The sequence below is a fragment of the Miniopterus natalensis genome, chromosome 16, assembly GCF_054644295.1.
Source record: "Miniopterus natalensis isolate mMinNat1 chromosome 16, mMinNat1.hap1, whole genome shotgun sequence".
NCBI classification, from domain to species: Eukaryota; Metazoa; Chordata; class Mammalia; order Chiroptera; family Miniopteridae; genus Miniopterus; species Miniopterus natalensis.
This window is the reverse complement of record NC_142096.1, coordinates 5643256-5668664: the sequence shown is the minus strand read 5'-3', so window position 1 is coordinate 5668664 and position 25409 is coordinate 5643256. Positions and strand designations below refer to the sequence as shown.

The 25409-nt window shown below is 32.9% G+C and overlaps 1 protein-coding gene across 4 annotated transcripts in view; it reads right to left on the bottom strand.

Annotated features, from left to right (window-relative positions):
- VPS13B (vacuolar protein sorting 13 homolog B) overlaps positions 1-25409 on the bottom strand; it is a 454216-nt gene that overhangs the window by 394884 nt on the left and 33923 nt on the right. For all 4 annotated transcript variants that reach the window (XM_087825303.1, XM_087825300.1, XM_087825302.1 and 1 more), the window contains exons 9-16: positions 22898-22993; positions 22313-22435; positions 21709-21846; positions 20666-20753; positions 18267-18458; positions 17166-17335; positions 13997-14191; positions 8616-8740 (exon numbers count right to left, since the gene is read on the bottom strand). In XM_087825303.1, coding sequence (XP_087681429.1) covers positions 8616-8740; positions 13997-14191; positions 17166-17335; positions 18267-18458; positions 20666-20753; positions 21709-21846; positions 22313-22435; positions 22898-22993 — 1127 coding nt within the window. The remainder of the gene's footprint in view (positions 1-8615; positions 8741-13996; positions 14192-17165; positions 17336-18266; positions 18459-20665; positions 20754-21708; positions 21847-22312; positions 22436-22897; positions 22994-25409) is intronic.

Below are 25409 nucleotides of genomic sequence, written 5' to 3'. Positions count from 1 at the left end.
TACAAGAAACGGTTGAATCAGCTCTACTTGCCCAGCCGGGCATGGCTCAGCGGTTGAGTATCAACCTAGGATCCAGGAGATCACAGTTCAATTTCCGGTTATGGCACATGCTCAGGTTGCAGGCTCGATCCCCAGTTGGGGGCGTGCAGGAGGCAGCCGATCAATGACTCTCTCATCATTGATGTTGATCTCTTTCTCTCCCTTTTCCTCCCTCTCTCTGAACTCAATAAAGATATATGAAAAAAAAAAAATCAGCTCTACTTTTCTCCTTCTGACCCCACTCCACTCCCCACAGGTAACCACTTTTTAAGAGTTTAGCATATACACCCACAGTCCTCTGTCTATTGATTTTACGCATTCAGAGATACAGGTATAATTTTAATGGATATGTATGTGTATATGACTAAAGCCTCCACTCCAAGTATGGGTGGTAACAAACAAACAAAATACAAAAGAAGCAAATGCTGTATCTTCATTAGTCTCATCACCTGCTAAACAAGTTATTCATCTACTGAAATAAAAATGTTTAACTTCTCGGGGAAAAAGAGAGAAATAAAGTATATTTATGCAATATATTTTATATATACGATTAGTAACATTCAAATAGAACCTTGAAAATTCTGATTAGGAAAATCGCTATAATTTTAGTTCCATTTCAGTCATTCATTAAAGTCATTGGTTTTTCCTTTGGCCCAGAGCATATTTTACATGAGTTACATAAATAAAAAGGAAACAGACTTGGCTGTCAAAAAAGCATACAATCTAAATCAATCAGACAACAAAATAATACTAGAATCACTCGGAAAAAATGACCAGCTGTATGTCAAAAAATATTCTCTTGTGCCTACCATACATTCAAAGTTTTAAAATGTCCTCCACAGAAAAAAGAGATGGTCCTTATGGAACTTAAGTTTCTTTTTAAAAATTAGGAATGTTATTAAATAATCAACTAGACTAAAATTATTTCTATGAAAAGTACAGTGAAAAACAGGAACAATATCCCACACTTATTAGAAGGATGTGATTTAATCAGAGAAAATAACAATTGGGCCAATATGTGAGGGGTGAATAAAGACTATTTAGGCTAGGACTAGTGAAACAATATGGTGAAAGACTAGGTTGAAAGAAAACAAACTGAAAAAGAGCAAAAAGGTGGGAGAGGCCCTGGCCAGGTGGCTCAGTTGGTTGGAGTGTCATCCCGTACACCTAAAGGCTGCAGGTTCCATCCTGTCCGGGCACATACAGGTGTCAACCAATCAATGTTTCTCTCTCACATCAATGTTTCTCTCTCTCCCCCGCCCTTCCTCTCTCTCTAGAATCAATAAAAAGACATATCCTCATATGAGAATAAAAAAAATTTTTTTAAGGTGGGAGAGGATGGGGAGGAAAAATAATCAGATGAATCTAGACAGCCAAAAAGGGGCCAGATTTGGAGAGCATCACAGAATGTTTTAAAGATTTTAATTTTTACAGTAAAACCTCTGAGAAGCAAAGTATTTTAGGCAGGGGAAGGACATAATTAGAACTACCTTCTAAAAACAAACCAGCCCGGCCAGGCGTGACTCAGCGGTTGAGCATCGACCTAAGATCCAGGCGATTCAGGTCCGATTCCCAGTCAGGGCACATGCTCGGGTTGCGGGCTCAATCAATGACTCTCTCATCATTGATGTTTCTATCTCTCTCTCTCCCTCTCCTTTCCTCTCTCTGAAATCAATAAAAATATGTTTAAAAAAAAAACAAAAACCTGGCTTGTAGACATGTAAGTCAGCTGGCGATTAAAAACACCTCTCTAGCCCTGGCAGGTGTGGCTCATTGGTCAGAGCGTTGGCCTGCACACCAAAGGGTTTTGGGTTTGATTCCCAGTCAAGGGCACATAACCTGGATTGTGGGTAGTCCCTCTCTGCCCCCAGTCAGGACACACGCGGGAGGCAACCCGTCAATGTGTGTGTCTCTCTCCCCCCCATCCTTCCCTTTCACTCTCTCTGAAGAGTAATGGAAAAAATATCCTCACTCCTCGGGTGAGGATAATTTTTTTTAAAAACTGCAAAATAAAACAATAATATATATAATTTATTTATTCAATGAGTTTTCATTTATCTGTAGGAACCTATCTTTCAATTCCTATCACTGTCTGCTCCACTACTAATTAGACGGTTTTCACTTCAAATAAAAATAACTTTTAAAAATTAAATAGAAAAATATTGATAACTCAAAAATATTATATAATAAAAAAATATGTAAACATCTTCCAAGACCGAAGACCAGCTAAAAGGATAATTTTATAATTAGATTTTAAAAGACAATATACACTGCCTCTTAGAGCAGTTTTCTCTCCTTATACACCCTTTTCCTAACTTCCACTGCAGTGAGATCAGGTATCTTGCCTGTGTTGTTTCCTGGGGCATCTCCAGGCAGGGCCCTGCAAAGTGTTTGGCACTTAACAGGCATTCATCGCATATCTACGGAATATATCTGAATGAATGAACAAATAACAATCTCAAGTGTGCAAAAAGGCAGACAAATATAGTGGAAAAGCTCACTAGAGCTTGAAAAAAATAAAACTGGGGAATGTTGTTCACAAAATTAAAGAAAATATGCTTGCTGTCTATCCTGGTTGTCTTTCCCTGCTTTAATCATCCCCATAAAGATACAAAAGAAGATTCAGTCCTGTTAAAAAGTTAGTAGTCAGTAGGAAAAGTAAGCAGAAGACAAAAACAGAAAGTGTGAGCAAAAAAAAGAAGGGTTCTAACAAGTATGCAAGGAAATGCTTGGTTAATAGTGGAAAGATGGTTTCAGTAACGAGACAGGGCAAGTGTGCCCCAAGTCACACACAACACAGAATTCCATAGGGTGGAAGGCTGTTACATCACGCACAGAGCCACCTGGCATGTGCTCCACTGTTTTACGCCTGACATGAGATTAGAGCTCAAATAAAATGATCACACTTTAGTACTAATAAGACTAAACCAACCATTTACTTTAAGAAGTGTGGTTTAAACTGAGCTAATTTGCTACAAAGGGAGTTATTACAATACAAAAGCAGAAAAAAATATTTCAACACATTACCCAAATCAAAAGAGAAAGCTAGTATGAGAAGAGTTTACACTAAGAACTTTCTGAATCAAATCTGACAACATGATATAATGAAGAAATTGATCAAAATGAAGTATTTTCATTGTGATCATGCTTAACCACTCTAATGTGTAAGCTAATGACATAAAATAAAGCAAGCATGCATATTTTGTTTCTTTTAAGGCAGTAAAATCTGTACTTAACACCCCACCCTTCAGGTCTCACAAGATAGCACATTCTTAAGTGTCCAATATGAAACTTTAGATGGGCAAAAGGAGCATTTTTTTAAAGGAAATTCAAATTCAGACACAAAATGAATATATGAATTAAGCCAAAGACAAATGATGATTGCTGTATTTCTCACTCTCAACTACCCTAAACTTATTTAAAAGACATATAAATATTTAAGTACTACAGATCTATTTGACTGAAATAAGATCACAATTTCAGAAGTCCTTCACACATTTTAATGAGTTTGAATCTTTATGAATGAATCATACTTTGATTCATCTATCTGTGAAATAGAAACCTACACCAGCAATGTATGTCAGTTTCAAAGGGATTTGACAGAGCTAAAAAGCAAACAACACTCAACTTTTCAGAGACTAAGATACAAATCCCAGTCTATTCTGAAATATCTAGCTCTGTGATCATACACAGAACTGTGTTCGTATCTGCTTGATTTGTTAAAATATATTATTTCATTCATACTGTTAAAATAATGTTAACATCTATCATGACAGAAATAATCTTGTAATCAAAATAAGTGCCTTGGCTGAAATGACTTACCACTTAATACACCAAAGAACTATAGTTCATTATTCTCTTAGATTTCAAACTGAATAGCAATGAGCACTAACCCTATGGTAGTATTTTTAATGACTAATGCTCAAAAAATCATTTTGGATTCCTTTAGTATTACCACTTTTAAAAAAAACTCATGTTTTCCAAAATTAATAAACACTATTACAAATAGTAAAAAGGTGAAGAAGCCAACATGTTTATGGATTTCAAAACACGTGTGTGTGTGTGTGTGTGTGTGTGTGTGTGTGTGTGTGTGTGCGTGTGTACACATGCCCAGATGTATGGGAACCATGAGGTGTTTACGAATCATGTTAAAAATAGGTACTAAGACCCCAATCTTCCTACTGTTTCTAAAACCTCGTATGTCCTCCTGAAGCCTATTCAGCAAAGAAGAAACCAAATAAATGGTCATTTGTTTATTTAATTGGTTGTTCATTAGCTTTAATTTTGTTTTAGTTGGCAGTAATGAACTGCTCTATAATCTAAAGACTGTCAAGCACTCCATCTTTTGAAGAGTGCAACAGGTATGTATCTTTAGAACATGTTTAAAATGAGAAGAAAATTAAACAGGAAAAGATCTCCCTGGTGTAGAAAGTTATAAAATCTTCCTACAGAAAAACAATCTGTTAAAAGTCAGCCATCCCTGTCATGGGGAATCTTTTTCCTGCCAAGGGCCATTTGAATATTTATAACATCATTCGAGGGCCATACAAAATTATCAACTTAAAAATTAGCTATGAAAAAAGCTCCTAAATTTATTGAATTTTGAGGTCTGGCCCTGCCTGCGGTTGCCTTGGCAGGGCCAGACCTTACCCCCGTGTGTAAACTGTAAGAGCAAAAACTACTATGAAGATAAAATTGTAAACAACAGCCCAGCAGGCATAGCTCAGCAGTTGAGCATCAACCTAGGATCCAGGCAACTGTGGTTCGATTCCCAATCAGGGCACATGCCCGGGTTGCAGGCTCCATCCCCAGTCGGGGGTGTGAAGGAGGGAGCCGATCAATGACTCATCATTGATGTTTCTATCTCTCCCTATCCCTTCCTCTCTCTGAAATCAATAAAAACATATAAAAAAAACTGTAAACAACCCAAAGAATTCTAACAAACTCAACTCTTTCTCCTACTTACAAAAATAAGTAGAACTATTCCTAATATGCACAAGTTTTCACTTGCTCAAACTATACAAATTTTTAAGAAACACTGTGCCCGATGTAAAGGATAGCTATTTCAAACAAAAAGCAAACAATGAGAAAGAAGTATACTCAGTTTCTGGCTCTGGAGTTAGGTTAAGAAAGACTTAACATTAAAAAGGCCAGGGTCCCAAAGAACTGGAGGAAAAACTTCCAAATCACAAATATAAAAAGGGGGTTAATACACAGACCATCTAAGAAACACCAACAACTCAACTAAAACAATACAATTTAAAACAGGGCAAAGGACTTGAATATATATTTCTCAAAAGGAGATATATAAATGGCCATTAAGCACTTGAAGAGATACTCAACATTAGTAATCATTAGAGAAATGCGAATCAAAACCACAGTGAGGTACCATTTCATATTCATTAGGATGGCTATTATAAAAAAACTGAAAGTTAACAAGTGTTGGTAAGGATGTAGAGAAATTGGAACACTTGCGCATTGCTGGTGGAAATATAAAATGATGGAGCCTTCTATGGAAAACAGAATGACAGTCTCAAAAAATTAAACATACAATTACCATATGAATTAGCAATTGCACTGCTAGGTATATAACCAAAGAACTGAAAGCAGGGCCTCAAACAAATATTTGTACACCCATGTTCATAGCAGCATTTTTCACAGTACTAAAAGGTGAAACCACCCAAATATTCATAAGAAATGAATGGATAAACAAAATGTGTTATAAACATACAATGGAATATTATTCAAACTTAAAAAGAATAAAATAAGGAAGAAAAGGAAAGAACATGGAGGGGAGGGGAGAAGGGAGGAGAGGAAAGGCCTCCCTCCCTCAGTCCCTGCCTCCCTAATTAACACCTATTAGAGGAAGGGAGGGACAGAGGAGGGGGGGTTCTAGTATATGCTACAGCAGGGTAAGTCTTGAACGCTTCATGCTAAGTGAAATAAGCCAAACACAAAAGGAAAAATACTGAATGATTCCACTTGCATAAGGTACCTGGAGCAGTCAAATTCACAGAGAAAGTCTTTTTTTAAAGATGTAAATTAAAATTAAAATTAATCGCTCAATATTTCTCTCAAAAAATATCATTGATCACTGTGTCTTTCCCACCATATCCTACATATTTCAATCTATTCTAAGGGATTAAAAAAAAATAAATGTTAACCTGATGTAAAACAATAAGGAAAAGAATTATGTTAAAAGTTTATTCTTATGTTTGGAAATTATGGAATACAGAATGAAAGACAAAATATTTTGAAAAAAATAAATTCTAAGAAACTGGAGTTTACTAATAGCTTGCTCACTGAGGCTAAAATAGAAACATTTAAATGAGAGAAAAATAAATCACATCTTTATTAGCAAACCTAATTAAAGTAAATGGTAATTAGCCTGAAACTTCATACACCATTAAACACTGAAATTAAAAATATTTTTAAAGAAAAAGTATAGACTATTTTGCTGATTTACAAGGCTAACTCTAACACATCAACTAAAATTTTTCAATGTGCTATAAAAAGTCCTTATTTCAAAAGCTGTGGCCTGTGGTAAATATGCTCCTCTCATTGTTGAATGAAATATATACACAGCATCATATATGTATTTTCAGAAACTGAAATGTGAATTTTAAAAATCCAAATGAAAGCAGGGTGTATAATTTGAGGAAGGAAGAGACCATGAATGGGAACAGAGTTGACATTTAATGACATAACCGAGGTATCTTATTAAAAAATTCCTCACTCGTTGCATGAGTTAAATAAAACTCTTAGTTCTCATATGATTTTGATTTAATTCAAGCACTACTTGATGTATTTTGTCTGGTATTTTATTCACTTCACTTAACTAAGATATATCTCAATTTATTAAGATCTGTGTTTATTACTTTCAACTTAGAGTTGCCAACAGTAGATTACTTATAGTTTAATTTCTATTTATTAAGGAAAAAAATTCAAAGAAATTATTTCAAAGCAATATACTTCTCTAAAGCATATCAAAAATATCACTGAAATAATGAGAAGTGGTCTTAACTACAAAAAAGGCAAATCATATCCAAATAAATATTTGCACTCTGTGAGCTCATGCTTTTAGTATTAAATTGGAATATTTTCTTTTAGATGTCAGCAGACGTATTTTAAATCACATCGACAATATTTATAGTAAGGCCTATACATCCTTAAAATAAATCTTGCCTACTTAAATATTCAATATTTTTCATATAAAGGCTATAATGCATTTTGGAAATTTTGGCTTTTTATTTTAAAACGTTAAGCATTTTCTATAGTAAACTGCACTGTGTTTCTAATAAAATTTCAGTGTTATGAATAATAAATCACATAACTGAGAAAACAATATTCACAAATATCTATTGAAGTTATAGCAACATATCAACTGGGACATATCACACAGTATTTCTTAATAAATCAGAATATAAAAGCCTGACTCAAATGCAACATGCTATGTATACACAAAAAGTTTAAAAGTGTACCTCTAAACAACATAATAAATAATGTATGAGGAATATGAATGACTAAGCACAAAATCTAAATTTATCAAGTGAAAGTAAGAATAATCATTTAATAATGCTTTCATTTAACAGAAGAACTGGTTCCAAAACTTAACTGCAATTTCTGTATTTTTAAATTTCTGGATCAATAGTAAATTCTTTTGAAAACATGAACATTTACTTTACAAATTTCATTCTAAAAGTTATATATTATTGAGAAACATTATCAGCAAATAAAGTATTTTAGGTAGAAAAAATATCTACTTTCTGATAGTTATGTTGCTTTTCAAAATAACTATCTGAAAATCATCCTGTAAAAATAAGCTTACTAGTTAGGATGAGAAAGCAAAGATATATTCCAAATAATCGAAATAATCTCAATTTTAAAATGTAGAAATATTTCACTAGAATATAATTTCATATATTTAAACCTTATTTCATATATTTAGACAATTATTTCTTTAATATAAAGTTCTGCTTTCAAGTAAAAAAAAAAAAAAAAGGTTATGATTAGTAACTATTGGCTTTCTTTTTGTAAGTCTCTTTGAATTTAGGGAAATGTGACCTCGATGCTAAATGATGATAAGGGCTAAAGTCAATTTCTTCCAAATGCAGTGATTACACATATATATGTCAAATATTTTAAATGTATGCAATGGGTATACTTTTCTCAGTGGCTATGAATACACATAAAATTGTTATTGTGATAAATACTTTGGCCTTAATATTAATATGCAACTTTTTCTTTAATCTCTGTCTGTATCCTCTCAAAGAGGAAAAAAAGAGTATTTGCTCTTGCAGTTCCTATTATGAAGCAGCTACATTTTACTACAGCTCCAACATGGATTAAGTTATAACCCCAACAACAGTTAGCACTACCACAAAAGATATTATAACCTAATACACTTAAGATACTAAAGAGACTGTTAGTGTCTCAGTAAAAGTTTAACTTCAGATATTCTTCTAAGGTTTTTGCATAAAATCAACACACTGACATAAAACAGATTCAACTGTTTTTCCCCCTCCTAAGGTAGTAAATTAAAATTACCATAAACCACATTTTAACATAATACTTACCAGCATGTGGGTAGTTTCAGAAGTTTACCATAGAGAGCAGTGCTGAAAGAGGGGACAATTGGTACAGGTAGGCAGTAAGATCCCCTACAATCCAAAGACGTCAGTCCTGCCTGGAAACCAAATATCTGAAAACAAAAAGAAAAGATCCAAATGTTCACAGAGACAAAGTTTTAATAAGCACAGGATGAAATACGTCAGTTTCAATTTGCTCTACAACAGCTGCACACTAAATATGTTCCAATGTCTTTTTCCACTTCCCAAACATCAACATTTTCTTTCATTCAATTTAACATTAACTAAGTCAGAATTAAGAAATTTAAATATACAGTTATTTCTTTCATATCCCTTTTCTTTTTTGACTAATTTTAAGTCTGACATTTTACTTCTACATATAATTCTCATTTAGTGTTTTATTATCTGCTAAAATGCACATATTTTCTATTAATATAAACAACTGACTACATTGTGCACATTGTAGATATTAACAGTAACAAATTACTATCAATATCATTTTGTGCCTAAAAGAAGATGAACTACATCAAAATCTTAATAATGCATTTTGCCTTCAACAATCGAAAATAATTGTTGGGCTGAGATTTTTCACCCAGGAAATTTGGAACATAAATCATTCTTCTTATGTTTATATTTAAAAGGAGCAGATCACACTCAAAAATTTTATAAGCATTCCCTAAAATTTCTAAACACTATATTTGCCTTAGTGGGAAAAATCAATATAACATCACATTTTACAGGAAACATTGCAGAGAACTAAATATGATATTTCTGCTCCAATTATTTCCAATCAGGTAAAAGATAAACATCTCAAATAGGAAATACTGACACACACAGGGATACAAAACAAAGAGTTACTCTTTTCCAACAACAGGTAAAAGCAGCTTAACCCCAACATTTATTTCTCATTATTATTTTTTAGTTCTTGGGTTTATAAAAAGCATGAACTTTCCTATCTCTAGGATTAACAATAAATGCTAGGTTCTATAGTAAAACAGGTTTAAAAATTCTTAATAACTAATTTTCAAAATAAAATACTTTCATGTAATGAACATAAACCAGTGATCAATTTCTTAGAAAGTATTAAGCTACTTCCAAATGGTTTCAAAAAGCTATTATGCCCTTATCCTTCATCAAACTTACAATATCAAATCCTTTCCTCTAAAGTGAGTTTTCAAGGAACAAAATAATTTTATGGAAATAAGACATTAGTTAGAATTATATACTGTCAGAGAAACCTGCATTTCAAAGGACCTACCTATTTAATTTATTATCAAGGAAAATGAGAGTGATATATCTAGTAATTCCTCTAAGCCCTGCTATTAAGTGGAAAAAATACAGAATTGAGAAGAAGAAAAAAACATGTTTCTAGCACTTAAATGATCAACTTTAAAAATGAAGTTATTTCCCTTGAAGACTTATTCTGAGCACCACTGTCTACAAAGAAATTCTGGGCACTGTGCAATTTCAGCATTTCAACTTCTTCTGAAAGGCACATTATTTAAAGAATTATGAAATTTATAATTATTAAGACCACTAATTACAAAACATGATTAGTAAAAAATGCTCAACCTCCAAATATTTCTAGAGTGTGCCTAAGGATAATATTTCATCACATTAGATTATCTATATCCAGCTAAGAACTCTCTCAAGCCACTTTCTCATTTTCTATAAAATGCTCCAACAGTATAATCACAGACACACTATCATTAACTGTGCTCAGATGGAAACTGGGTGTAGAGGAGATCCCCTGCTGGCTACTTGTAGAACTGCGAGAAACTACATACTATTCTTTTAAGTTTTTTGAAGCTTTTACTAATAAGTTTACATGTTGTCCAGAGATGCTTCTAAAAGAACATTCAAACAAGTATAAATTATAATGAAAGAGGGCCTATCTACCACATAAAAAGTAATTATTTCAATATAACCAATTTTCAACTCTCCTTTAAATTACACCAATAAGATGCATAGACTTACAATGCCCACATAACCTAGTAACTTGTCAACAACCTTTGACCAAGATTACAAATACTTCATCTAGAAAAAGGAAAATCAGCACAGTATGAATTAGGCTGCTTTCACCAAGGATAATTCATATATTCAGAAATGGAATAAAAATATTGAACATGGCAACTAACAGTCTAAAGCAGTTAAGACTATATAAAAAAGTAAGTGTAAATACTAATAGAAATTTTAGCTGAAGGAAATATACATACATACAATGTAATATTATTATTCAGCTATAAAAAAAGAATAATGTACTGATACATGGTACAATGTGATGAACCTTGAAAACATTATGCTAAGTGAAAAAAAGTCACAAAAGACCTTATATGATTCCACTTACATGAAATGTCCAGTATAGGCCAATACATAGAGACAAAAAGTAGATTAACAGCAAGAAGACAATAGTAAATGGGGAATGAACACTAATGGATAGAGGGTTTCTTTTTCAAGTAAAGTTCTGGAATGGTAGGCAGTGGCAGTGCTTGCATTAACTTTGTGAAAATTCTTATTTTAACACTATTTTAACACTATAATAGTGAAAATTAAGCTTTGAAAACTTCCTCAAAGGTTATATGTAGTAATCATCCCAAGTAACATGAATTGCTAATAAACTGTATAACAAAGCAGTACTTTGAGTCAGTTCCAACTAGTCATATAAACTAACTCCATCAAACCCTGAAATTTTAAAAATGTACTAGACCATTGAGGAAGCATCAAAAATGCAATGAAATATTCAAGACTCAAGGCTTTTTAAAAGTATTCGATATTCTTAATACTAATGAAAAGTTTTTCTACATATATTACACTATTCCCACTCTACCGACACCTAGCTTCCTGCCGCATTTAACTTATCCATCATAACGGCAATGAAACTAACCAAATACAGAAGACAACTAGACAGCATGTGCAGCAAAAGACCATTTCCCAAAACATAACTTTACCTGGGCTGCATTATAACTAACTTTTACATTATCCTGGAAACTTAACTGGTATTTTAACATATGAACAATAGCAGTAAAGCACTATTCCCATAACTTTTATGTTAGTGTGGATGATAACCATATTGGTGACCAATGTCTTTGATGATCATTTTCTCTGAGGACAGGGCATGCCTTATTCATTTTTAATGCTGAATTCTGCAATATAGAAAGAACTTAATATTTACCAAATTAATGAAACCTATATAAGTAGAATACCTTGAAAAGATTAATGAACTGCCTAAAATTAGACCTGTTTCAACAAAACAAAGCAAGTATTCTTAACATTATAATCTGATATTCAAGTTGTACCAATATTTTAGAAAACCATACGCCCCAGTGAATTGTGGTAATTAATTTTAAAAGGACAAATATAATATATATATATATATAACTTTCCAAAATAACCTTCTGCTACTCTCCACATGACATAAGTCAGTGATAAATCATTATAATAATGACCCCCAAAGAATCACACTGCAACATGACACTGTGGCTCCTCCATCAAGGGTGTGGAGCCTCCTCCAGCCTCATAAAAATGGGCGTTGCACAGACAGCTAGGAAAACAAGTTCTTCTACTCTACATAGTTTAAAAACAGTCAAATTGTAACATCTAAAATACACTTGGAGGTGATCTAAAACTAGTATCTTTAAATTGGTTTCTTTTAAATTTACAAATATGCAAATATTTAAGAACTTTAAATCATCAAACAATAAACATGAATCAATAGTCAGGAGTCTATTTTTGGAGTCCACTAGTTTTTTAGCACTTTACATAAAACTTAGTACATTTTTAGTACCTGTTCTTTTTTTCACTTTTTATTTTATTTTTTTATTAGTTTTCTCATTATAGTTTTACAATATTATATTAGTTTCAAGTATACAACATAGTGATTAGACATTTATATGCTTTACCAAGCAATTACCCCAATAGACTAGTACCCATCTGACACCATACATAGTTATTACAATATTATTGACTATATTCCCTATGTGGTACTTTACATTCCCATGACTATTTTTATAACTGGTAATTTGTACTTCTTAATGCCTTTCACTTTTTTCACCCACTCTCCCAACCACCCTCCCATCTAGAAACCGGCCATCAATTTGTTACCTGTATCTATGAGTTTGTTTCTGTTTTGCTTATTCAAAAAGATATATGCATCCCTACATTCATTGCAACATTTACAATAAACAATATATGGAAGCAACCTAAGTGTCCATCAATAGACAAAAGCATAAAGAAGATGTGGTACAAAAGTAGGTTTACAGTTGTAATACAAATAATGAAATAATAAATAATAATACAAGAACTCTGTTTCGCATACTCACATCTGTAACCCTACTTTTGCCTGCCCCTGTATATCAATGGAATATTACTCAGCCATAAAAACGAAGTCTTGCCATTTGCAACAACATGGATGGACCTAGAGGATATTATGTTAAGTTTAGTACTTCTACTTGAATTCAACTTTGTATAGTTTCCTTTAGATCAGGTGTGGGGAATGACCAGCCCGAGAGTTGAATCATTTGATCTGGTCCTGCCATGGCAACCACAGGCAGGACTCGAAATTCAATAAATCTAGGAGGTTTCTTCACAGCTAATTTTTAAGTTGATAATTTTGTATGGCCCGCAAATGATGTTAAAAATAGCCAAATGGCCCTTGGCAGAAAAAAGGTTCCCCACCCACTTTAGACCATAAAACAGAATTTAGTTAAGTATATGCTATCTCTACTTAGACTATACATCTGTGTGTGCTTAGCAAAAACATTACTGATCAACATTTGAATTTATCTTTTTGCATTACTTATACTGGTATGTATTATTCATTTACACACAAAAAAGAATATGTAGGAGCTGAACAAAGCCTCCAATAATTAACTTTACATAACTTAACTTGATTTTAAGAATCAAAAAAGTTTTCCTTCCACATCAAGAAATTATTATGAATTCAATAAGAGGAAAGTGACTAAAACACAAATGTGTTAAAACTCTCCTAATAAAACATTGTCTCACATAAATGTTCCCCTCAAAGAAATCATGAGTCTCTTAGAGCACCATTATAAACTAAATGCTCTTTCACATTGCTTACAAATATCATCATCAATGATACATAAAATCTTCAAAAATTATAATTATCTTACAAACATTAAGGTATTAATCTCAAATAATTGAAGAAATATCTTTGCAACAGGTATACTTTTATTTCTTATGCTTCTTAATTATATTGAATAATGAATGTATCTGTCATATCTTATTTAAATTTCATCTTACAAGGTACTAATTCTGTGAAATTACAACTTAAAAAAAAAAGAGAGAGATTTATTTCATTCTCCCAAAGCCACCAGATACCAATAAAGAAGAAAATTCACGTTCCATACCTTAAGGTAGCAGTGCGCATAGCAATAATGAAGCAGGTCATCAGAAGGCTGAGTAAGGCTGCTGACCGTATGCACCAAACGCTCAGCATACATCGGCACAGAATGTTCCAGATTAATTTTATCCACCAATATCCGAACAGATGGCAAAGGCCGAAGAGACTGGAAGTTTGTAGTATTCATGAAGTTACTTGAGCTCTGGAAAAATAATAGTGTTCACTTTATATTTCAGGGTAACAGACTAATGTGCAATGTCTCTATACAAGCCTCAAACTAGCACATTTTGCAGTGCTATCAAATCAACCTCGAAATGATACCTTTCTACGGGACTCTCTTATCAAAACCAAACACAAAATAGACCCAAGATATTGAAGCCTGCAACAGACTGTTGTATCTCAGAGGGAAAAGGGAAGGAGGTGAGGGCTGGGAAGAGATTAACCAAAGAAGTTCTATGCATATGCATAACCCATGGACACAGACAATAATGGGGTGAAGGCTTGGGGAGGGGTGAGAGGGAGGAGGAGGGGCCAATGGGGGTGGGGAAATGGGACACCTGTAATACTTTCAACAACAAAGATAAATTTTTTAAAAATACGAAAACTTCTACATATTTTAAGTATGTACAGATTTCAAAAAATGCATATTTACTGCAAAATTATCACTGCCCTTTTAATTAAAGCTTTTTATTTTTTCAATCAACTGTAATAGTGCCACTATGTGTCTCAGTACATTTCCTAAGCCCAATCATTCCAAAAAAAATTTCCTAGATATCCCAGAGCCAGTCACCTTTTATCTTCTTTCCCTTTATTCACATTTAGATATTTAAGGGACTAAGTGGAATACTTCACAGTTTCAAAGATACTTATAATACACAAAGTTTGCAGAGCAGAAAATTTTCTAATCCATATCATATCTACTAATAATACATACACTAAAGGCTTATAACGTCCTAAGAATCTCAAGACGGGCTTAATATTTTCAGTGTTACAGAACCTTTCTAAGCTTCACAATAAATGCATGTCAGTTTCAAAATGTTCAGAATATTCACCGATTGGCAAACAAGCCCTTCCCGTCCTAGAACTTACTTCCTTATAATGCCACACCTGCAGTTCTCAAGAGGAACAGTATAACCTTCTACCCAGAGGTATGTGAAAAAATGTGGGAAGAGCAGTTTCACTGTTTTGTTTTGTCTGCCTTTCATTGTCACAATAATTGGGAAGTAGTACTGGCATTTAGCCATTGGCTAAAGATGGTAAGTGCTACTTAATACTTCTCTAGTTCGAAAAATCAACAGTGCCATTACTGAGAACCACTGTAATTAAAATTGACTAAATTGAATCTAAAATCCTGGTTTTTGGCTCACTAATAATCATAATTTTTAAACCACCACCTATCAAGCAATTACTTTATTTTTAAGTGACTTTATTTTGAATTATCGAGATATAACATACAGTAAAGCACATAAATCTTAAGTGTGGAGCTCAACAATTTTTTACAACTGTAGCCACCAGACACTTCAAGTACCTCAAAAAACTCTTATATTCCTTCTCAGGTGATACTGAAACCCACCAGAGGTAACCAATATTCTCACTTCAATCATCATAGAATAGTTTTGTCTGTTCTTAAACTTCATATAAATAGAATCATAGAGTATATGTTCGTGTCTGCCTGCTTTCATTCAACATAACGTGAGAATTATCTGGTTTTTATTCTTTGAGTAGACACTTATCATTATGAAGTGCTTCTCTTTAATAATTTTTCTTGTTTTAAGCTCTACATTTGCTGATATTAAATTAGCCACACTATCTTCCCTTTGATTAGCTTTTAAATAATATATCTTTTTCCATCCTTTTACTTCTAAATTGTGTCATAATTTTCAGTTCTAGAATTTCATTTGGTGGTTGCTGTTTTTTTATGGACTAAGGTTTCTTTTGAAATCTTCCACCTTTTGCCTTTTTCTTGAACTTATTAATCATAGTTACTTTAAAGTTCATGTTTAATACCAACATATTTTAATCTTCTCCATTGAAATTTTCCTCAGGCTATCTCTTTACCTAGCAACACATTAATTATGAGTAGCCAATAGAGAGCAAAATGAAACTACTGCATCATAGTCAACTCCCTGCCATACTTCCAAAAGTTCTTAAAGTTAGGATAGTTTTCATTTCTATAATCATCATTATGTAGACATCAAAAGAAATATAAGCAAAAAATAATAACTTAAAGATAACAAATACCTTCTCTTCTATGCATGTGGCAAACTCAGAAAGCAATACATTGTATATTGATCTAAAAAAATATTAAACATCTAAAAGTCCTCATTAGCAATAACAGTAGTAATCACTGGGTTCCTAATATGTACAAAATGGTTTACATGCATTATCTCATCAAACATTCAAAGTAATTCTAGAAGTTAGGTACTACAGGGGAACTGCTCTTGCCAGCACCCTGACAGTCTTACACAAACCCATGTAGACCACACAGGCAAAGCTTAACCTCAGCAGAGCTAACCCTTGGTAGAACATCCTATGATACTCTCAGAACAGGGGACAATTGGAGGTCTTGTAAGGAGCTGCTAAAAGACCATTTCTCACTCACCTAATCTTAGGGAGGCTACTATGAAAATGTTCTCATCAGCCTCATTCAAGTGAAATAAGGGGCTTTCCACCTACCCCTTGTAAGAGTACACCTGTAGGCTACACAACTGCTTAGCCGCAGTGTAGAACTGAATCCTATCAACTGGGTACCCAACCATGTATGTTACATGTCATTTGGCCCTCTGGTTTCAGGGTTATCCTCAAAGAGGAATGGCAAGCTGACACAATTACTGAGTTGCTTTGCTGTCTCTGTAAGTAATAAACTACCTGAATATCTGGGCTTGTTGTGTCTTTACCCAGCTGAATCTGTCAGCCCACTTGAAAAATATATCTAGGGTATGGTCTGACTTCTAGATTCATGCTCTCCAAGATTTCCTTATACAGCCTTAGCTTGAGTTTATTTAATTTAAATATAAATTACTCTCTAAGAAAAAACAATCACAGTTACATTGCTTGAACTTCATGGATAATTATATAAGCAAATATTCTTTTACTTAATCGTCTTCCTCTTACAATATCACAGGGCCAACAAATATGCATATATGGAAAAACAAGTAGTAAATCACAAAATATACCTTTTCTCCCATAATGACAGGTAGCAAATGATCCAGCAAGTTGAACTCAGCCATGAAAATTGTGCAAGTACATTTGAGGAGAGTAATACTTGTATGTCGAGTAGGAATATAGTCCTCCAAAGATGCCACTTCTTCCAAATTCAGTATTATTTCCTTTTCATCCTTAATATCTAAAATGAAATAATAAAAATTCAATAAAAAATTATTTTTCAAATAATTAATTTTCTTAAATAATTGAAAAATTCATTGGCTACCCAAATTTTAAATTCAAATTCTATTTTTCTTTTCAATGATAAAGTAATTAAATAATGTACCTTTAATAAATATAAATTAAATTACTCTAGAATATAAACATTTGTCTTTGCTATATAAAACTTTAATTTTTTTCAGTGTTATGACTGTTTTTATTACATTTTTATTTTAAATTTTTTTTAATATTTTAAAGAAATTCCCAATCTCTTTTATTCATAAAACACCATTAAGATAATGTAAAAGCAAGCCACAGACTGGGAGAAAATATTTGTCAGATAAACAGATACACAGATAGACATAAATATCTACACAAAGAACTTATACCCACAGCATATTAAAAATAAAAAATTTTAAACCCCCTAAATGTCAATAATAAACAAACAATTCAATAGAAAAAAGCCAGAAAAGCCTTGAACAAGCAAAAGACAGTATATCCAAATAGCCAAAAATCCTATCAAAAGCTAGTTAACATTCTGTGTATTCTGGCACTATTTTGTTGATGATCTTTTTTTTTTAATATGTTTTATTGATTTTAGAGAGGGAGAAAGAGACAGAAACATCAATGATGAGAGAGTCATTGATCAGGCTGCTCCTGCATGCCCCCTACTGGGGCTAGAGCCTACAACCCAGTCATGTGCCCTGACCTGGAATTGAGCCATGACTTTCTGGTGCATGGGTCATCGCTCAACAACTAGGCACAAGTTTATTCTTTAAATTAACAACTAAGTACATGAAAGTCAGATAGGCAAAATTTACTAAAAAGGGTGAGTTAGCAAAATACAAAAAAATTAGATTATAAAATAATTCAAATCAACTGGCAAGAGATTCAAAATTAAGATAAAAACAAACCTGGTTTTAGCCTGCTATATGGTTCATATTCATGTTCCAAGGCACAAACAATCATTTTCAAAATTCTATGAACTGCACTGCTATCCAAGCGAAAATCAAGAGGACCTATAACAAGGGTTTTGGTAGACTTCTCCTCAACTATTCCCAAATCTTCACTTTTTCCCAAAGGAAAGTCTTGTTGATTTGCAGAACCTAAAAGAAGCCAAATTTTATATTACTATTTTCAGCATCAATCAAATATACCACCTATACATTTTAATATTACTCCTCTCTCATCTTTTTAATTATTAGGTAAATGCCTGAAAACCAATTCTCACATCAGCTACATATACAGAATCTTGCTGATCTATAATTTTCTCTATGCAGATGAGAAGATATTATCACCAAAAAACAACTGATTCAAAAAAATTATTCCTGTTATCTATTTATGTTATAAGAAGTGCTATAAAATTTAAATGGTCATTCTTAGAAAATTATTCTTTAAAATCTAATTGCTTATATCCAGTAATTCTGTACACAATACCATTATGTTGACTAAGAAGGGGGAATGGAGGAAGCTACATTTCACCACTATTTTAATCTAAGAATTTCACTGAAAATTAGACTGTTTAAAATTACATGTTCACAGGATATCTTGACAGTTTTATAATGACCATGAAAGTGAACAATAGGTAGTAACTGCTTTGAATTCTTTCCAGAATAAAATTATTATGGCTCCATGGTGCAGAATCCAAGTTTCTCAAACCCTTGTCTGCCCATATACTAAAGGAAAACCAAGGCTGTCTTCTAAAAGAAGAGAAGACAGAAAATAGGGAGAAGCAGTAGGCAGTAGGGGCGGTAATGAGGATATCAATAATTCAATTTTGGACATAATTCGGTTTTGAGATATTTTTGAGACAGAAGTGAAAATGTCAAGTATGCATTGGATATTTAATTCTAAACCTTAAAGAAGGGAAAGAATGTTAAGTATATGATTGTCTAACCACTCAACTGTATACCGAAAACCAATACAAAATAAAATTGAGAGGGAAATAAAAGATGTTTGGACTAAAAATACAATATGGGTATCAACAAAATATACTTAAATCCATGGAAAAGAATGAGATTACTTCGGAGAGAGTTTAGGAAACAAAGTGAACCCAAGGTTTGATCAATGAGAACACCGACATCTAGAAATCCATTACGAGGGGAGGAAGCAGAAAATTACTGCTCGCTTTTTCTGGTTTTATTTAACAAAACTTAATGATCCTTCAAGATAAACTCCTCTGTGAAGTCTTCAACCCCAAAGACAAAAGTGGTCATTTACGTGGATCTCTCTTAGTTCTCTGTTTACACTAGTATTCTTTATGTGATATATTATAATCATTTATTTAAGTGCATAGCTAAATACTACCTATTGGTTTCTGAAGAACTGTCTTGGTCTTCTTTGTATTCATAGTATCTAACTTACCACCTAATACATAGAAATCATTTTCTTAAATATGAAAAACTAACCAAAAACATGGTGAACCTATTTTCACTAAGTTTTCAACATGAAAAAAGACTAGAATAATAAGCACATCATCATATACTGATGTGCACATAAGTATCAAATGGTTAAATTTTCAAAAACATCTGACTGCTAGCATAATCCAATTAGAATAAGAATTTAAAATGTAGTATTAAAACACTATGTGTCCATAGTTTCTAGAAGAATTTATTTCTACTTTTCTGCTTCAAACAAAAAAATTATTCTTTAGAAGACATATGTAACCTTCAAAATGTACTTAATACAGAAAAGAAAATATTTACTATTTCTGTCAACTTAATGTAATATGAAATTTAATGTATCAAATTTTTAGTATTTGGTACAAATGAGAACTAATTCTAGCTGATTATATAAATGTCTTTTCACCCGGCCAGGCATGGCTCAGCGGTTGAGCATCGACCTAGGATCCAGGAGATCGGGGTTCGATTCCCAGTCAGGGCACATGCCAGGGTTGCCGGCTAGGCAGCCAATCAATGACTCTCTCATCACTGATGTTTCTATCTCTCTCTCTCCCCCTCCTTTCCTCTCTGAAATCAATAAAGATATGTTAAAAAAAATAATGAAAGGATAAAATAAAATGTCTTTTCATTTTATTTTTTCCATCACCATTTATCTCCTCTATGCCATCCTCCACCTGCAGCAACCCTCCTTCCCCCGCAACCTCACAATCACCACCCTGTTGTCTGTGTCCATGAGTTTCAATCGGCTTCACAAAGAATGGATTAAAAATGTCAAGAATCTAAGAAAACTGGCATGACATTAAAATTCAACCATTCCCCAAAGTGACAGAAGGTAAATCGCATGTAACAGAGGACCAACTGCTTCCGATGAAGCTGGAGGAAAAGCAAACGTAAAGCAAAGAACCCAGTACCTCTGCCACTGTTGTTCTCCACTGTATAGAGGTAATCCATGTAGAAAGCCCCGAACCTTTGCATTCCAGCTATCTCGGTGTAAGTCTCCTGCCAACAGAGCAAAGCAAACAGAAAACATGTTAAATAGAGGAGACTTTTGAGTTTAAAACCTGATAGGTGAAGAATCAGACACATATCCTTACATAGAAAGTGTGTCAACTCAAAGGATTACCCAAAAAAAAGGGGTTATCCAAAGAATTCACTTCTAAGAAAGGTAATTCTACCTCAGTTACAAACCACACAAAAGTGTATCCATAATTCTACTAGACATTTTTAACACTATCAATAATGTCTGGTTAATGAATACCTATAATGGAGGACAGTACACTCTTGACCTTTATCACCATCACAAAACTGTCTAATAATGTACACCCTCAAATAGTTCATCCTTAAATATTTCAGTACAGTTATACGAAACAATTTAAATACTAAAGATAAACTAAAATATTTTAAAAGTATGTTAATTATGCAGATCTAAATTAAATTCTTTGCTTTCAACAATAAAAGTGAATCTAGTGAAAAAGGTTAAATGTAAATTACCTATTCTATTATACTAATCTTCAGACAACTTTTTTGGATTTTTAAATTTATTAAAATTTAAACTTAATAAAAATACATTAATATAATCCTATATGAAAAATTCAAACAATACTTAGAAATATACATAGTAATACATGAAATGCTTCATCTCTTCCCATTAATTCTACAACTCAAAAGCAACTGAAATTAAAAGAGATACTTCTATATGTTTCCTCCATGACTATTTTAACAATGAGTGGACAAACTAACTGTGGCGGGTGCACACTATATAAAAGTAGAGATGTCTGTGAACTCCTCAAACTTCTCTAGCTATAGAAGCTGGATGGAAACATTCTAAATGTCTTATTAAACAAATAGCATTCAGAATATATTATATGAGAAGAAAGATGGCAATAACAAGTATTCAATTAAGATGTCCACCCAAACACAGCCTGGATTTTGGCTCAAATATATATTCTCTGACCTTATGATGAGCTGCATCCAAGATAAATTCTGCACGAGTACCATTATTTTCTGGGCTTCGGTAATCAAACAGTGAATTTGTAAGGTACGTAAAACCTTTCATACTCAAATTTTCACCACAAATGAAGAAACAGGCTTCCTGAATATAAATGAAAAATTTTTTAGCAGGAGGAAAAATCATTAGACCATTTAAGAAAATAAAGCCTTGGTTTTATAACACCCATTCAGTAGTCAACAGAAATCTCTACAACTTGAAGTCCTGTAAAAAGACAAGGAATGCTTGTCCCTATTTTCACTGCCTATTTTGGCAAAGAACATTTTAACAAACCAAAAAGGAACTCCAAGTAGCTGCCATAAACAAGAAAGAAGAAACATTTATGAATTGGAAAGTATTTGGAGCTACTGTCCAGGTGTTAAGTGCTACCAACTTTCTAAATTCCCCTGAGCTCTATAATTTCTTACAGGGGAAAACAGTCAAGTTCCTCTCTAGCCAAAGATATATGTAGTCTAACAGATTTTTTGGTATGGTTAAACACTTCAATAAGCACTTCATTATCCCTGCATGCTATCCAAAAAAAGCAGGGAAAGGGAAGATTTTGACTTACAGTTTCACTCCTATTCATAGTCTCTTCAAAATCTTTAACACCCATAATTCCTTTAAGGCACATGGCTCTGCAACCTACAAAACCAATCTGGCAATCAAAGAAAGGCTCTCCCATCATAAGGGCCTATAAGAGGAAAGGGAACATTAGAACTAAAAACCTGAATTTCAGAAAAATGTCACAGGCTTTCCTGGTAGAATTTCTAAATCAGTCAAAACATCTTTAGGATATGGCCTTTCTAAATTTATTCTCCTCAGATCATAAATCCTATTAAAGTAAGAAACTTCTTACTTGTTCCTGCATCCTCAAACCTTTATAATCTCAACAACTGGCATTTCATGAACATTAATGCACACATACATATGAGCACACACAAGTTAAATGAAAAAATAATGTTGCATATTACAGTAAAATCTTTGTTTAAAAAATTATTATTTCAACCAATACTACTAACCACTAAAACAGAAATATAAAACTATAAATATATTTTAAACATACCACTTATAATTAAAACCAGTATTTATTAAATATTAACTTTAGGAACTGTCAAAAGATTTTTTAAATCTATGTTAAATATTGAGAGATTACCTCAACTGTGGTTCCTTCTTGTTCCCAACACAATACTTCTTTAGATGTTACTTTCTGAGGACTATAATAACTACTTTCCGCTTGCATTTCAGTGAGCTAAGAAACAACAAAAGAATATTAAGTATGTCAAATTAATATTAAATGGCAATAAACTGTCATTATTCTGATGAACTGATGGAAACAAGGCCAATTTTAAGATTCGGGAAATTTAATTATTAAGCAAGAAAACAGGTGCAAGAAAAACAGCTGTAACTGATTATCCATGGTATAAAGGTTGAATATGCTAGTCTAAGTTCATATAGATAATTTAAATACCTATACACCTTATATTTATTTAACTCCCTTTTCTTAACAATACTGCTTTAAACGGTGAAAGCTGTGCACCTATAACAGTCCCATAGTCAGAAAGTGGTACATATATTCTGCCAAAGTTTTACATATATTTTAACCTCAATTCATTTTCTATTCACTAACATATTCAACCAGGTTTATTTCAATCATTTCCAAGATTTCTCCCTATCTGTAATCAAAACGAAAGCTGTGAGGAAACACAAATAGATTCAATAAAACTCTAGTTCTATGAAGGAAGTAGGTTCATAGGTGTTTATCTTCAAAATACATGTCTTATTCATTCAAACATGCAACAAATACTTAGTGTCTGCTAGATAACAAGTACTAATCTCGATACTGCCAAGAGAAAAAAAATTCTTGTTCCCCAGAAGCTTACAACACATTATTTGTATGTATCCAAAAAATTAGATAATTAAAATTATTTTAAAAGGTATTTTTCTAAATGCAATGCGGTACCCTGGTTTGGACCATGTAACAGAAAAAGGACATTATGAAATTCAATTAAAGTCTGGAATTTAACAGCAATGCACTAATGCTGGTGTCCTAGGTTTGACAAATGTACTGTGAAAATGTGAGAGGTTAACAATCGGGGAACTGTGTAAGAAGTATATGTGAATTTTCTGTACTATCTTTGCAATTTTTCTGTAAGTCTAAAACTACTCCAAAAATAAAGATGTTCTTTTTTAAAAGGGTATTCTGCCCATGGATGCTAATGATTCAGTGCCCCTTATTCTTGTGAAACAGATATATATTCTTCAAACTTAAATGTAAAGTCAAAGATCATAGTCATTTAAAAAAACAAATATATTTTACTTAGTCAAATAGAATTTATTGAACCAAAAAGTTATCATTTTAAGTATGATATTCTCTTTATACTGAGAATCAACTAATTATTCTCATTTTTTATAATAAAGATTTTTATATAATATCAGCCCTTAGTTCTTGGATGCTTCCAGAACTGGTACACACATGTTGCTGTTTTTCAAGTACAGTTCTACAATCTAAGATGCTTAAGTAAAACTGAATATTTTAAACTTGATCACCTTTCAGCTGTCTACAATTATTGTAGAGAAAAAGCAATTAATTGATTAAAAGAACTCAAACATTACAAGAACAATTTTCAACATTATTTTTTAAATGTTACATTTAATTTGGCATGATTTTTGTTGGATTGTTATCAACTGTTCAGAATGCTAATGTAGAAACATGACCTTATTTTCTGACCAAAATATGAACCACAAATTAATTCCATACATTCTTCAAATTCAAACTGAACAATGAATTCTAACATTTTCCTCCTAAATATCAACATATTTCCCTTAGAGAAACCATATAGAGACATAAATGTTGCAAATTTTTCAAAAGATATATTAACTAATGACAAACTTTACCCCAAAAGTCTATTAAAAGTTTTGTATATAAATGCCTATTGACTCAGTTTAATATAATTCTTCTTTCTTATCCATGAAGTTAACAGAAATACAACAAAATAATTTCGAATTTCAAATGGGCAAAAATCACCAGAAAAGAAACCACTTTACCAGCAATCCTTAACATCCCTTCAGCAACTTAGATTAAAATTAACTTCCTAGCCTTAGCCAGTGTAGCTTCATGGTTAGAGCTTCAGGCCGTGGACCAAAGGGTCTTGGGTTCAATTTCTGTTCTAGGGCATATACCTGGCTTTGAGGTTTGATCCCTGGCTCCAGTCAGGGCATGTGCCAGAGGCAACCAATTGATGTGTTTCTCTCTCCCTCTCCCTCCCTCCCTTCCACTCTCTCTAAAAATCAATGGAAAAAATATCCTCAGGTGAGGATCAACAACATCAACAAAGTTCCTAATTTGTATCATGTAAAGCTGGCAATGTTATCTAATAATAATTGACAATAGTTGGCTCTTTGTTACATTTAAAGATTTTATTGTTTTATTATTTTAATACTGCAGACTGATCCATATTCCTGTAGTTTAGTCAAAGGTAGAACAGTGAATTTCCAGAGATGTGGAATGCAGTATGGGGAACACGATCAATGGTATCGTTTGACTGTGTATGGGACCAGGTCGGTGCATGGCTGTCAGGGGGACCACTCTGTGAAGTGAATGGTTGCCTGGCCTCTGTGCTGTACATCTGAAGCTAGTGCAAAATGGTATTGAATGTAAACTGCGA